The 14,365-nt window shown below is 38.0% G+C and overlaps 1 protein-coding gene across 1 annotated transcript; it reads right to left on the reverse strand.

Annotated features, from left to right (window-relative positions):
• Positions 1-6,191: 6,191 nt before the first annotated feature.
• Positions 6,192-11,709, reverse strand: LOC141441645 (uncharacterized). Its single transcript, XM_074106436.1, has 6 exons — positions 11,562-11,709; positions 10,200-10,218; positions 9,317-9,332; positions 8,925-9,210; positions 8,344-8,380; positions 6,192-6,413 (listed from the first exon to the last, which is right to left on the reverse strand). Exons 1-6 carry the CDS (start codon positions 11,614-11,616, stop codon positions 6,386-6,388), a joined length of 441 nt encoding a protein of 146 aa, XP_073962537.1. The 5' UTR covers positions 11,617-11,709; the 3' UTR covers positions 6,192-6,385.
• Between the last annotated feature and the right edge of the window lie 2,656 nt (positions 11,710-14,365).

The following is a 14,365-nucleotide window of genomic DNA, read 5'->3' on the forward strand; positions in this document are numbered from 1 at the left end:
ATCTACGGTCTTCTTCATCAGGTCCAGGTTACCAAATGATACTTTCTGAATGTAAATGCTCATCTTAATGCTAAAAATACTCAAATTGCCATAGCTATGCCTATAAAATTTGAGGTTTGCCCTCGATTTCCCTAGGATCCTATCATCAGATCTTGACTTGGTGACAATGGGACCACCTCAGAAGAATACCCTTTCGAATAAAAAAAAGAATTTGAAAATCGGTCCATAATTGGTTGAGTAATTGGTGAACATACATAAAAAAAAATACGAACATTGGTACATAGAACCTCCTCCTTTTTTGAAGTCGGTTAAAAAGGGGAGGACCCGCTCCGAGTCATTTCTGGTGCAAAGGCTGTCCATAGCTATCCAGCGTGGAAATACCGCGAGCGTTATGGGCACTTTTGCGCCGGGGATGCAAGGGGCGAGTTATTTTGACTAAATTATTTTTGTAATAATACGGTATTTGACAACTCCTGATTTTGCCATATCTTAATATTATTATGAAAATATAGATATACAGATAGTTTTAGCGAAGAGAAAATTTAAATCGTTGAAAATTGGATTTATAGTGATTTGTTGAAAAATCTATATACCTGTCTCTTTCTCAAACGCTTTTCTCTATGCAGCAAGTATGGCGGTACTGGCGTGTGACGTCACATGCCAGTATGTCTTTCTCTGTTTAATCTTGAATTTCAAACCTGTATAACTTTGTTATTTGTAAAGGTAGCTTAGAAATTGTTTTTCTATTCGATAACGGGCATTGTGTACTTTTAATTTATAAAACATATACAAAATAGTCAAATACCGTATTGCTTACTGTATCTTATAAAAATGACAAAATGAAAAATGTATGTCTGTACGATGGGTATGTACTGAACTTAATTCAGAGAGCACGATCGATACATACTAAAATTTTGGATAAAATAGGTACAATGGAAAATCATTATGCATTTACATCTGTAAGAGACGTGAAGTCGATCTTAGCATTGGTTACTTTCCTGGATGAAAATAAAATACACATTGAATTGCTTCGTTCTATTCAGGTTTCTTCACGATTTTTTCCTACAGCTGAAGCTTTCCTAAGCCTCGTGGCAAATAACATTATGCAATTTCGCACATAACTTCCAAAAAATGTAGAGATACGAGTCAGGGATAGAACCCACGATCCATTGCTTGGGTCAAACCACTGAGCTACCACGGCTTATTAAGTCTAACGACAATTAAATTAAGTTTGAACAACGACGGATCATCCACTTGCGCACGCACACTAACAGCGTGTGACCTAAAAATTGTAACTAAAAGATGCAAACAGTCTTTTTAAGATTTTATAGCAGGGCCGCATTGGGCGGGTGATTCAAATAGCCCTTCTTTACAAGTTACGAGTATATATAGAAAACCGATCAAGTATGAATCCGACTCGCGCATTAAGGGTTCCGTAAATTTTCTTAGCTACGTCAAAACACTTTAAAAGGCCGTATTTATAAATATCCAACCATGTTAAGAGCAATATTTCAGAAACAGCTGAACCAATTTTAATTAAACATAGCTAAGAACTGTTTTTGGTAAAAATTTAAATATTAATACAAGTTTTTTTTGCTGACTGTACTTGTAATGTCACCCAAACAACATTTGAATACCAAATTTAAAGTCAATGCACTAACCCTTGAAGAGTTCCGTCCTGTGGTGACGATCCTGGCCGGACTACCAGGATGTCACTTCCAAATTATTGTATTATCACCAGATTTACGAGTACATAAGTTTACTAAATTTCAAGTAGATCGGACTACTGGAAGTGGGTCTAATTTCACTTGCAAGATTTGACCCAAATAAATAAATTAACGAACAGGGCATCATTTCGTATCATAGTAAATGTGTGTTCCATGCATATTCCCTGTTACATACACAGGTATACATAAAACTAAAAATGTGTTTTTCTTAACAAAAAATTAATTAAGTACAAAAAAAATTGTACACAAACGTACGCCGGCCCCATATCTTTCTATTAGTGTCTCGACCTATTTAAGGGATTGCAACATAGCACACGCTCGTCTTCCGCGTCGCGCGTGTGTGTGTGCGCGTGCGCACGTTACATAATTTAATTGTGGTTGAGGAAGGAAGGGTCATGGGTTCTGTTGATGGTTAGAATTTTTGCGACTGAATAGTTTCCAAGGCCCTGTTTCACCAACGTGACAATGTCAGTGACATAATGTCGAGTGTCCATTTATTTTGTATACAAGTTTGAGTCCCGGAGAAGGACATAGGATAGTTTTTATCCCGGAAAATTGCATAGTTCCCGCGGGATAGCGATAAACGGGACGGGGGACGGAGTCGCGGGTAACGGCTAGTTACTAAATAAAATCAAAAATTATGGAAAATTACAAAAAAAACAAGAACTATTTTTTCTTGTGGACATTTAGGTACGTACGTTGCAGGCTTTTTAATCTAGGTTTGAGTGGTCTTAATTCCTGTCAGATCCGTACAATAACTGTCAGTTTAAGCCTTAAATCGAGATTTAAAAAGCCTACAAGACGTCTTTAGTTGTAGATTTGTCGGTAAATTTTGACATTAGATCAAAGCTGTGTCAGGTTTGCGTTACAACGAGGGTTTTAACAGAGACTCGCTAGATGGCGTTAGTGTCGTGAGGTACGTTTGACGTTTGCTTGCAATGAGGGCTATCGCGTATGAATTCGCCACTAGAGGCGCTAGTGTAGCGTGAGGTCTCCGAAATGTCAAATCTCATAGTTTTTGGGTGAGCTACGCGGGTTTATTTATAATTAGAATAATTTTGTGAATATTTTGCAATATCTGAAATTAATTATGGCAAAAATGCGTTCCGGGGCAATGAATGTCTGTGTTTTGAGACAGTTTTGTCTTTCGGAAACCTTTGTCCTCCCTTTTTTCCGAACAAAACGGGGACTATGCAACACTGTGGCATGCTCGACATTTTTATGGTACGGTTTTAAAGTGTATTAAATATGATTTTAATCTAAACATTGTTTTCACGCCCGTAATAACAGACTTTGAAAGCCATACTTAAAAACCTCACGCAACAGTGCGCCATCTAGTGAGACAAAAAACGATAGCCCTCATTGGCTCATTAATTTTTTTAACCAATCACGAGCAAACGTCAAACGAACCTCACGATTACTAACGCCATCTAACGATATTTCGCCGCAGTGAAAACCATCATTGTAGTGATTCGTGACTAACATAGGTACTTACGCGTATTTTTAAAATGGCTCTCTATGGAAGTAGTAGTCGCACATGTCAGCATAATGAAATGGAGCCCAGGCAATAACTCATCCATAAATAAGCGACACATACTTAAGTTGAAATCAAGGCCGTCTCAGGCCATGCGGGCAAAATGCACACAAGAACGTGGGGCCCTTTTATATGAATACTAGCTTATGCCCGCGACTTCGTCTGCGCGGATCTAGGTTATCGCGCGGTGGCGCCCTCTACCGGAATAAAAGGTATTCTATATTGATCCTTGGGGTTCAAAATACCTATACACCAAATTTCATCAAAATCGGTTCAGTGGTTTCAACGTGAAAGCGTAACAGACAGACAGGCAGAGTTACTTTCGCATTTATAATATTAGTATGGATATATAGTAGGGATAACTGTTATTTTAGTTATTACACGCACATCAAAATATAGGTTACTATGATTAAGATACGGGATTTGTTTTGAATAAAATCTGTTATTCACTTTTTGGTCAGTAAAATAGAAAAAAAAGTAAAGATCTGAGCGGGGGCCCTGGGCACTTGTGGTAAAGATAATACTGGTTGAAGTGGCAAGTGTGAGTATGTAATATTCTTTATCACAGCATACTCATATCTCTCAAACCGCTGGAGCTGGACGGATTTAAACAATTAGGGTATCGTTACATTCGTCCCGACAACCCAAGTGCCCTTATATAGGTAGATTTAAAATAAGTTTTTGTTAAAAATTACATTTTTAATACAAGCTTTTTTGCTGACTGTACTTTTTGTTGACTTTACTTGCATTGTCATCCAAGCTACATTTCCGTACCAAATTTCAAGTCGATACCATTAACCTTGAGGAGTTCCGTTCTGCAGAGACGATCCTGGCCGGTCTACCAGAATGTCACTACCAATACCGCTGGTGTTGCAGATGTTTATGGGCGGTGGTGATCTCTACCATCAGGAGACCCACTTGTTCGTTTGCCATCCAGTCGAATAAAAAAATAAAAAATAAAAACCAGATTATTGTATTATCACCAGATTAACATAAGTATGCCAAATTTCAAGTCAATCGGACCACCGGGAATGGGTCAAATTTAGCTTCCAAGATTTGACCCAAACAAACAAATAAATAAACAGGGCAAGTTAAAGAAAGCTTGCGAAAATAAAACATGGCGGCTGTGAGATACAAATATTTGGGGTCAATAATTTGGGATCAATAGCACTGATAGCATATTCAGACAAAAAAAAAACTATAGGAATAGCTTTCACGAATGCGTCGTTAATAATTTCATGAATCCGTGCTTTTAAAATGAAACCGTTTACTTAACTTAAATTAATACTCATAAAGAAAAATTAATAAATAAATACTTAAATCAAAAAACCCGTCTGCAAAACAACAATTAAAATTAACTGAAACGATCGAAACAAGATAGAAAAAATTAAAACAATAAAAAAATCGATACAAGACCAAACATTAACGGTAAATTTAAATTATGTTTTATTTAAAATTTGTGTGGTTCAGTGGTTTAGACGCGCTGAAGTGTTTACAAACGGGTACCTCGTATTATAATGACATATTACTGTAAATACGAAGATGCATGTTAACCAAGCGTGTGTCTTGAGCACACTCCTGTACGGGGCAGAATCCTGTGCCTCTAGTGTGGCGTTTTCACAAAACATTCGTTTACTATTCGAAGACGTAAATCGAGCGTTCGATCGTCGATACGTAGCCGCCACATGTCCACGGTGCGGCGTCGTCACCCGTTTTCGTTATGATCAAGTTACGATACGCGGACGAAATAGTTACGTAGCAAACCTACACTAACAAAAGTGGTTACGCAAACTTTCCACTAGAGGCGCTGTCCGTGTTTCCATACAAATTGAGATTTTAACGCGAACGCGATCCAGACGTATTTTGTGAACAGGAAAATACACTAAGCATACTGGACGACATATTCAAAACAGGAGCGTCGACTAAATTCATTCCATATGCGCTGTCTTCGAAGCATACTAGGCATTGCATGGAAGGATCGCGTGACAAACGAGCCTGTTCTAGGCGCGGCACTGCTTCCCAGCATTACGGCCACACTCAAACAGAGGCGGCTATATACGGTGGCTGGGACACGTGCACCGCATGGAGCAGTTCCGTTTGCCTCGGCAAATTCTGCTAGGAGAGGTTGCAGACGCAAAGAGGCCCGTTGGACGACCTATGTTGCGTTTCAAAGATTCTGCCAAGCGCGACATGGTTGCATTTAAAATCCCTAGCAACCAATGGGAAGAGCTAGCTGAAGATCGTAGTAAGTGGCGGGGCCTGTTTACAAAAGTCGAGCACTGCATGATGACGACTGGTTTCACATGCTAAAGGAGAAGCGCACGAGGCGTCTCGAGCAGGCCATCAACCCCCGACCACCTGGGGAGGAGTACACTTGTCGCGTGTGCGGCTGGGGGATCCTGTACCGGATCGGCCTATTTAGTCACGAGCGCAAGTGTCGTCGCGAAGCTACTTAGATCATCTGTAAAAGATATCAAGACCTATTAGGTAATTAATTATCTCGATATGTTGTGAACAGTTCCGGGTTAGTTTTAACAAATACACATGCATGTTTCATATATGTATATGCATGGAACTGTCAAAAGTTGCAAATTTTTTTTTAGAGAGAAAGAGATATCTACCTAATTTAATTACCGTACCTTTTTTCCCGCGATGGTGACACGGTAATTAGACTAAAGTGCACAGATGAATGAGGATAGCCGCCACCTTTTTCCCCAAGATCTGTGTACTTATTCTAATTACCGTGTCGCTTTTTCAGGAAAAAATAAACAGTAATTAGACGTGCACACAGGTGAATGAGAATGACTGAAAAAATAGAGGTGTTTAAAATAAATTGTACTAAACTGTGAGTACATTAACAAATTATAGTTCTTTGTCTATTTACCTCAAGCTCAGGCATCTTGGGCATCTGTAACAATTAAAATTCGAAAAATTTAATAAAAACTTTAATTGTATTAAATAATTTTGTACGTCAAGTTAGAACAGCGTATAAAAGTGAAAAAAGTACGTCTGCATTTATAGTGAAAATTAAGTATGTAGTTAGTCCCAAAGTAGGTAATATTATTGATTTTGGCTGGTGTCGTGTGTGTGCTGTAGAGTCGTATGTGGAAGGTTCGAGTACACTTCACCACGGCTGGCTTACCGTCGGAGCTCTGCGAAAGAAAATAAATTATTATAAAAGTTTTTTGATACTATCATTAAGTTTAATTAATGACTATTAAATAGCTGTAATTGCTTGAATGAATCTCGATTTAGTATTACGGTTTGCTCAGTAGCGTCAACTCAAAATAAAACTGTCCAGCTTAAACTATGTTACTATTACGTGCCCTTCTCAGCAGCCCAAACTATCTCCATGCCGAATTAAAACGTGAAAGAGCGTAACAAAGAAAAAAATATGATTTTTAATTTTTAACAGTAGTTAGTGAACATACTTGTAAACCAGAGGCCGTATTATCAGGCGCGGACGCTTGCTATCGCATTCACTATTTCTTTCTGTCTAAAGCGTGTCACACACTACGCAGATACGATAATATTTTATCTGCGTGTAATAACTTAATGATCTGAAACTATCACACACTACGCAGATACGATAATATACGAGACGATACATGCAGTCTAAATCCTTCAAACTGAGTAGACTTGTTTGTACTTGTGTTTAAACAGGATGTTTTTGTATTTATCTCTTCTAGATTTATCTATCTGCAGATAAAATACTATACCATATTTATATCGGCAGATATTATACACAGATCAATTTATATACGCAGATAATATCTTTGCCATCTTTCGATATATGTATACCACAGATACTTCACGATAAAATATAAGTTATCTGCGCTGCGTGTGTTAGCTCATTTAATTGTATAGGGAGCGATATTGACAGATATGCGTTCAGATACAGATATCTTATCGTATCTGCTTAGTGTGTGACACGCTTAAGGGCTCTCACACAAAACCTCTTCTTTATAAAATCATAAATAATCATATCGAGGCCCCTTCATTGTTAAAGTCCCTTTCCTTTAAAGTACCCCGTCGTCGTGAGCGAGTTTGCAGAAAGAAACCTCTTTTTCATATCCCCCGTAGTCGAACTTCGTATGCGAGCAATAGTTTTATAAAAAGAGCGTGTAGGTTGTATAATATTTGATATTTTCATTAATAAGTTAAGTAGGTTTAAAAGACAGTCCATGCAGTGTATAGCAGAATGTGAGTAGGCTTAGCTTTCATTGAATAAGTACGTTATATATAACTTAACATTGTTTTGGTATGTAAAGTGTTTCAGCTTCATTTAGTAATCTATTTCGTTTCTTAGGTTTCAATATTTCCTTTAGGAAACTTTAAGCCTAGTTTTCATAAAATATATAGCTATAAGACTGTTTGTTTCTGAATAAATAAAATAAATAAATAAAATAAACTCAGAGGTGCGAGCCGGGGTTTGAACCCACGATCCTCTGCTTGAGAGGCCATAGGTCAAACCACTCGGCCACCACGGCACGGGTTTTTCGTAATTCATGTGCGGAATTACATTTAAAATTTACCACGAGCTTTACGGTGAAGGAAAACATCGTGAGGAAACCTGCACAAACCTGCGAAGCAATTCAATGGTATGTGTGAAGTTCCCAATCCGCACTGGGCCCGCGTGGGAACTACTGCCCAAGCCCTCTCATTCTGAGGGAGGCCTGTGCCCTGCAGTGGACGTATATAGGCTGGGATGATGATGATGATGAAATACAATAAAACCGCGATGCGATGCGATGCGATGCGCATCGCATCGCAACTAACGATGCGAATTGCTGCGGCGATTTCGTGCGGCAAGCGGAAGGTATGGTCACCTGAACCTTGCGCTTACCGCACGAAAAGGGTGTAAGATGGTGACAGAAAGAGATGGTGAAAGCGATCGCGAGAGCACCTCAGAGGCGTTTCTGACGCTGGCAATCGCAATCAAATGACAGTTTTTGTATGCGAAGTCTGTCATTTGATTGCTATCGCGAGCGTCAGAAAGGTTAAGCAATACGTCCGCAGGTCAGGTCATTAAGAATAACCCTCCCAACGCGGTCGGGACATAAAAAACAATGTCTAGCTTACCTAATGGGTACTTGGAGGTCAGGTGGTGCTTCTCCCTCTGCAATGAAACGATTTTTTTCCTCATAATAGGATCAAATAATGCCGAATATGGGCAAATCTGGAGAAAAAATCCGTGTAGTTTTGAATATTGGTACAGTTATACCTTGCACTATCCAGATGAACATACTAAAAGTCCCCAAGGGTGGGGGGTGTGCTAAGGGTGTAAGGAGGGGTTGAAGGTGCCCTTTTTAGGTTTTGCTCATATCTCGAATATTTGAACGAATAGCATTATGATTACTTCGGACAAACGTTTCTACATAAATTTCCTACAAATGTGATCATATTCATCTTTGCTAAATATTCGAGATATCAGCGAAAATCTAAAAAAAAGTACTTTCGGCTGACATAATGAGTCAATAACACACAATATTATTTAAAACTTATGCGAAATTATATACGAATTTCACCATGAGCTTTACGGCACAGGAAAACATATTAAGGAAACCCGCACACATCTGCGATGAAATTCTGTGGTGTGTATGAAGTTCCCAATCCGCATTATATCCCCATATAAGCCAAGATGATAATGATTTGATACTTACGTTTGAATTCCAGAACCTTTCCATTGTCGTTTGATAGCACGGAAGTGCCTCCGGCTCTAACCCACTTGCCGTCTTTGTCCTGAACCATACCGCTGCTGGACTGAACCGCCACACCATTGAATATTTGTCCCTGTCCTGGATTCACGTTCTTAATCTGGTCTGGAGTAGGAACTACAGGTAGTGGGATTTGCGGAAAGCTAGGGAACTTGGGAAACTGTCCGAACCCAGGGCCGAAAGGAGAGAATGGAGCGAAAGGAAGGAATGGTGGCGTAGGGGGCACAGGCATCTGTAAAGTTAGTTTTAATAGCGTGACAAAGACGAACTGTTGAATGTTTTGTTATTGATTAATTGTGTAGGTACAGAAATGTTGTACGATATTCCCACAAACTTACCCTGATTGGTTGGAATCTGCAATTAAAAAATAACGTTTCATTAGTGGCTTAGTACGCTATAATTTCCTTCCCACATTCAAATATACACCCTCGTTAACTGAGCTACTTATGTATGTATGACATAAGAAAATCTTACTACGACCAAATAAAAAGAAGGTAGGTAAATGCGGATCTTGTGCACGGAAAAGTGAGGTAGGTATAAAGGTGGATTTTGTGTACGGAAAAGTGAGGTTGGTATAAAGGCGGATTTTGTGTACGAAAAAGTGAGGTTGGTATAAAGGTGGATTTTGTGTACGGAAAAGTGAGGTTGGTATAAAGGCGGATTTTGTGTACGGAAAAGTGAGGTTGTTAAAACTACACCTCGGCTTGTGCACAGTTACACGCACACATGTTTATTCCATATCATTTTCGTGGGCACATTTTTGTTAACATGGCAGATTATGTTACAGTTTCCAAGTTATTCAGTAGAAGTAAAGGACGTCTAAAAATAATCAAAAATGTCATCTAACAAAATGTGACCACGACAATGAGGTGGTTGAAATGCTCCTGCTAAGCAAACTGCAGGGCTACTACGAAACTCGAAACTCGAAAGTGTCGTGCGGTCCCTCTGACACTTATACTATTTAATAAGAGAGCGAGATGGACGGTACGATACGAACTTCGAGTTTCGAGTTTCGTGCATGTGTTCGAGTGCATGACGAGAATTTACCCGGTCCCACTTTGTGGTCCACAGAATTCCAACTTAGCTGAGGTCTGCATTTATTAGGGTTTCTCCTCCTTAAATCGTTGATTCAACTCTCTTCGAACTATCTATCTATTTTTAGTCTAAATTTCATATTTTTATATTTTTTTTTTACTTTATTAATAATATTTTAATACTCACGCAGGCCATTCGTTGTTGGCTGTTGGTAAAAAAAAGATAATTCAATAAAAAAAAATAACTATGCACCTATTACGTATAAGCTTAAATGCAAAAAAATACTTGTAAATAAATATAGTAACAATCTATATCTATTCTATATCCATACTAATATTATAAATGCGAAAGTGTGTTTGTATGTTTGTGTGTTTATCCGTCTTTCACGCCGTAATGGAGCGACGGATCGACGTGATTTTTGGCATAGATATAGTTTATGGACCCGAAAGTGACATAGGCTACTTTTATCCCGGAAAAAAGCTAGTAAGTATATAATAAATCTGTAACAAGTCGGTGTCTGTACATTGATAATATCAGAGAAAAACACCGAGTAACCACTATTAGAAGTATTGGTTAGCGCAATAGAACCCAAAACTTCGACGTCCATTAATAGTTTTTAAGTGTATTTCCATATTTGTGTTAAATCTCTAAATTTTGTCAAAAATAATTATGTATTACATATCTAAAAATGTGGCATTTTCATTTTGACTGAATTTATTTTAAAATTGTATGTGTTCAACACACACACACACACACACACACACACACACACACACGCACGCACACACACACACACACACACACACACACACACACACACACACACGCACAACACACACACATGCATGTTGCAACTTTGATTGTATATTTTTTTATTGTTTAGCTTTATTTTTTCTCTAATTATTTTGTTTTTTTTTCTCCTCTTACTGCTTACAGTTAGGCACAAATGCTTTTTGTTTTTCTTTTTTGGCTTATTCAGTATTTGACGACCGGCGACCGGCCGTCCTCACAGGGACCAGTCTGAAAACCAGCGCCGGGCAATCAAGCCCAGGCCCAGCGCTGAGACTGGGAACCCATTGTCCTAACTTTTTGTTTTTCTCCCACAAGTTTTTATTTTTTTAACAATTTTTTTTTAAATTAATTTATTTAAAACTTTTACAGTTAACATTGAGTGCCTGTATGTACTTTAACAGAAATTATATTAAAATCAGTCACTTATTAATGCCAAAATAGTCTATTACTTACAGTGTTTTTCAACCTTTTTCATAACACAACCCCTTTAGTATGAAGAAATATTTTGCGACCCCCTACCCGTTGCTATTTATTTTTCATGTATTTTATTTTGTGGCAAATATTATAATAACATAATGTTAATAAACATTTTTAAGCTTATTGTTTATTTTCTACTTCAGTAGTTTTAACTAATATATAGCAGCTTAGCGACCCCCCAAAAGAGGCTTCGCGACCCACAGGTTGAAAAACACTGGTCTATTATAAACACTAAAGTATAATGAAGCATGTCTGTAAACAAACGCAACTTCTACTCACCGTGTGCGCCGACAGCCAAAACTGCAATTACGATTAAAAGTTTTGTGAACGCCATTTTTCGTCACAATTGGAGCTCGAAGTGGAAACTGCTTCGTATACTGAGCAACAGGCAGTCAGGATTATACTGGAGCCCCCTGCACAAACTTTGCTTTTAAATATTGTTGATATTGCTCCAACACCTACTGAGTCAACAGTGTGTCGAATGACAGTTTATTGAAAAGGCGACACTTTCCGAAAACAACAAAATTAAAGGCTTTGTTCAAGTGATCCTTTATAATGACCACGGAAAATTTCAAGCGTTACTAATGGAAGTAGACCGTACAGATTTAGTGAATAATATTTTGTAGGAAAAGTTCGTATCTTGCTATCTCATTAGCTTTAGTAAACTTCATTAGGCTAGTTGAGAAAAAGATGAATATAGTCAAAGGATGAATACGATCTTTTCCGACAAAACACGACGGCAAAACATTAAATAGGTATACATTAAGATTGTTTTTTGGAGTCTTTTTGTATTTTTTTTATTTCAATTCCAAATTTTGTTACTTTTACGGTCGTCCCGTAAAATCCACATCGAAAATAAAAACTGAAACATAGATGCACAGAAAAACTAGAAGAGACCAGCGCTGCTAAAAAAATATATAAAAAGACTCCAAAAACCTTAATCTTTAATTTGATTGCTTAACAGCGACATCTCTTGTCCGATGGGGTGCTGAAAGTTTCTCGATGAGGGCTAAAGCATAGATGTCGCTAGTGTATTTGCTTAGGTGACTAAATAAGAAACAAACAAGCTGTATGTGGTGCATAGGAAAAATTCGTGTCTGTACTCCTGTTATATAGCACGCAGCACGGAATACTGAGGACATGGGTTCGATGTTTTCTGTGCATCTATGTTTCAGTTTGTATTTTCGATAGGTATATTCATTACATCCGCAGCTATTGAATACAAGGATCCATGTGAACATGTTGCAATACCTACGTTACCTCATACGAATTCCTATTTCGGATATAGTAATAATGAAAAGACATGTATGAGTAACTTATTGATATCACAGTAACGTTAAAAAGTTCATTATGATAGTCGTGCATACTATGGGATCCAATTAAAGGTAACTTTAAAGTTTTTTATCTATCTATCTAACTTCTAAGAACCCTTTTTAAGAAGCCTTTTTAGGGCTCCGTGCCCAGAATAGCATAATCGGAACCCTTATATTGTTGCCATGTCTGTCTGTCTGTCCGTCTGTTCGTCCGCGGCTTTGCTCCGAGACTATCAATGCTCGAAAGCTGTAATTTTGCACAGATATTATAAGTATTGAGCACCTACGCAGACAAAATGATAAATAGGAAACAAAATACAAAAAAAATCACGTAGTGGGGGTGATATTTTTGTTCTTAAACCATTGTGGGGGTTGCTAAGACGATTTTTTGATTTGCGAAATATTCAATTTTAAAGTGCATATTTTCATTAAATCGAGCCCCCCCCCCCCACTACCCTCTCTAAAATCAAACTGTTGGGTGGAAAAATGTGAAAAATTTAGGATGGCAGTAAGTATAGTGTAAGTACATGTATGAAATTTAGGAGTTTAAGAGTAAATAGCAGTCTAAGGTATAAAATATACCTAAACTTGCAGGTTGCAGATTGCTTGCAGGTGGTAGGACCTTGTGCAAGGTCCGCCCGGATTGCTACCACCACCTTGCTCGCTAATCCTGCCGTTAAGCAGCACTGCTTGCACTGCTGTGTTTCGGCGTGGAGAGTAAGACAGCCGGTGAAATTACTGGCACTAGAGGTATCCCATCTTAGGGCTCTGGGTTGGCAACGCATCTGCAATACCACTGGTTTATGGGCGGTGGTGATCTCTTACCATCAGGAGACCCACTTGCTCGTTTGCCATCTAGTCGAATAAAAAAAACCGAAGATTTCGTACAAAATACGAAATCCTTAGAAAAATATTATGTAATTCATTTTTTCGTAATTCAAATTCAAATTCAAAAGTTTAAATCATAATTCAGTTAATAGGCCGCAATGGGCACTTTTACACGTCATTTTTTAAACTACCAGCGCTTTCGGAAAGACCATTATGCCAAGAAGAATGCGCCGCAAAAAATTGAATGGCTACGGAACCCTATCTTAAGCGTATCCGACTCGCTCTTGGCCGGTTTTTTTTTTACTTTTATGTTATGACACATGTAAAAGTGAATAAAATACTCAATTGTATGTCAACTATTACTTATTCTGTGGTCAAGTGAAGAATCTGAATTGAAGGCAACATGCATGGTTTGAAATGACTGCAGGACTACTACGAAACTCGAAACTCGAAGTTCGTATCGTACCGCCCATCTCGCTCTCGTATTAAATAGTATGTGTCAGAGGGACCGCACGACACGAACTTCGAGTTTCGTAATAGCCCTGCTGAAGCGAAAAATACTTGGAAATTGATACTTACTCATTGTTTAATTATGAATTTGCGTTGCACAGTTCGCTATGTGTCCTTGTTTTTAACAACACCTTAAGTTTAGTTTCCTTTGAACACGACTATACTTGTTTGCAAAAATGATAGTTCATTTCTAAGTACTAAGTACCCTATTAAACTAACTACTAAAAATTTGGAATTGAAATAAAAAATACAAAAAGATTCCAAAAAACCAATCTTACTCTATGAGTATCATTTGGTATTATGGGTATCATGTTAATGGAAATAATATGAAACTCGTGGCAGTTAAGTAAGGTACGCCGCATCCGATTAGGGCTTCTTCTTATTTTGAATTAAGCGTCAACTTTCCCCTTACATTGAAATAGAGGATTAAAA

Source organism: Choristoneura fumiferana, chromosome 24 (assembly GCF_025370935.1).
Source record: "Choristoneura fumiferana chromosome 24, NRCan_CFum_1, whole genome shotgun sequence".
NCBI lineage: Eukaryota > Metazoa > Arthropoda > Insecta > Lepidoptera > Tortricidae > Choristoneura > Choristoneura fumiferana.

Excerpts from the sequence above, each read along its gene's own strand:
- LOC141441645 (XM_074106436.1), bottom strand. The coding sequence starts at position 11,616 with ATGGCGTTCACAAAACTTTTAATCGTAATTGCAGTTTTGGCTGTCGGC. Across the intron at positions 8,381-8,924 it reads AAAGGTTCTGGAATTCAAAC|AGGGAGAAGCACCACCTGAC; the intron begins GTAAGTATCAAA and ends GTTTCATTGCAG. Across the intron at positions 6,414-8,343 it reads GACCTCCAAGTACCCATTAG|AGCTCCGACGGTAAGCCAGC; the intron begins GTAAGCTAGACA and ends TTTCTTTCGCAG.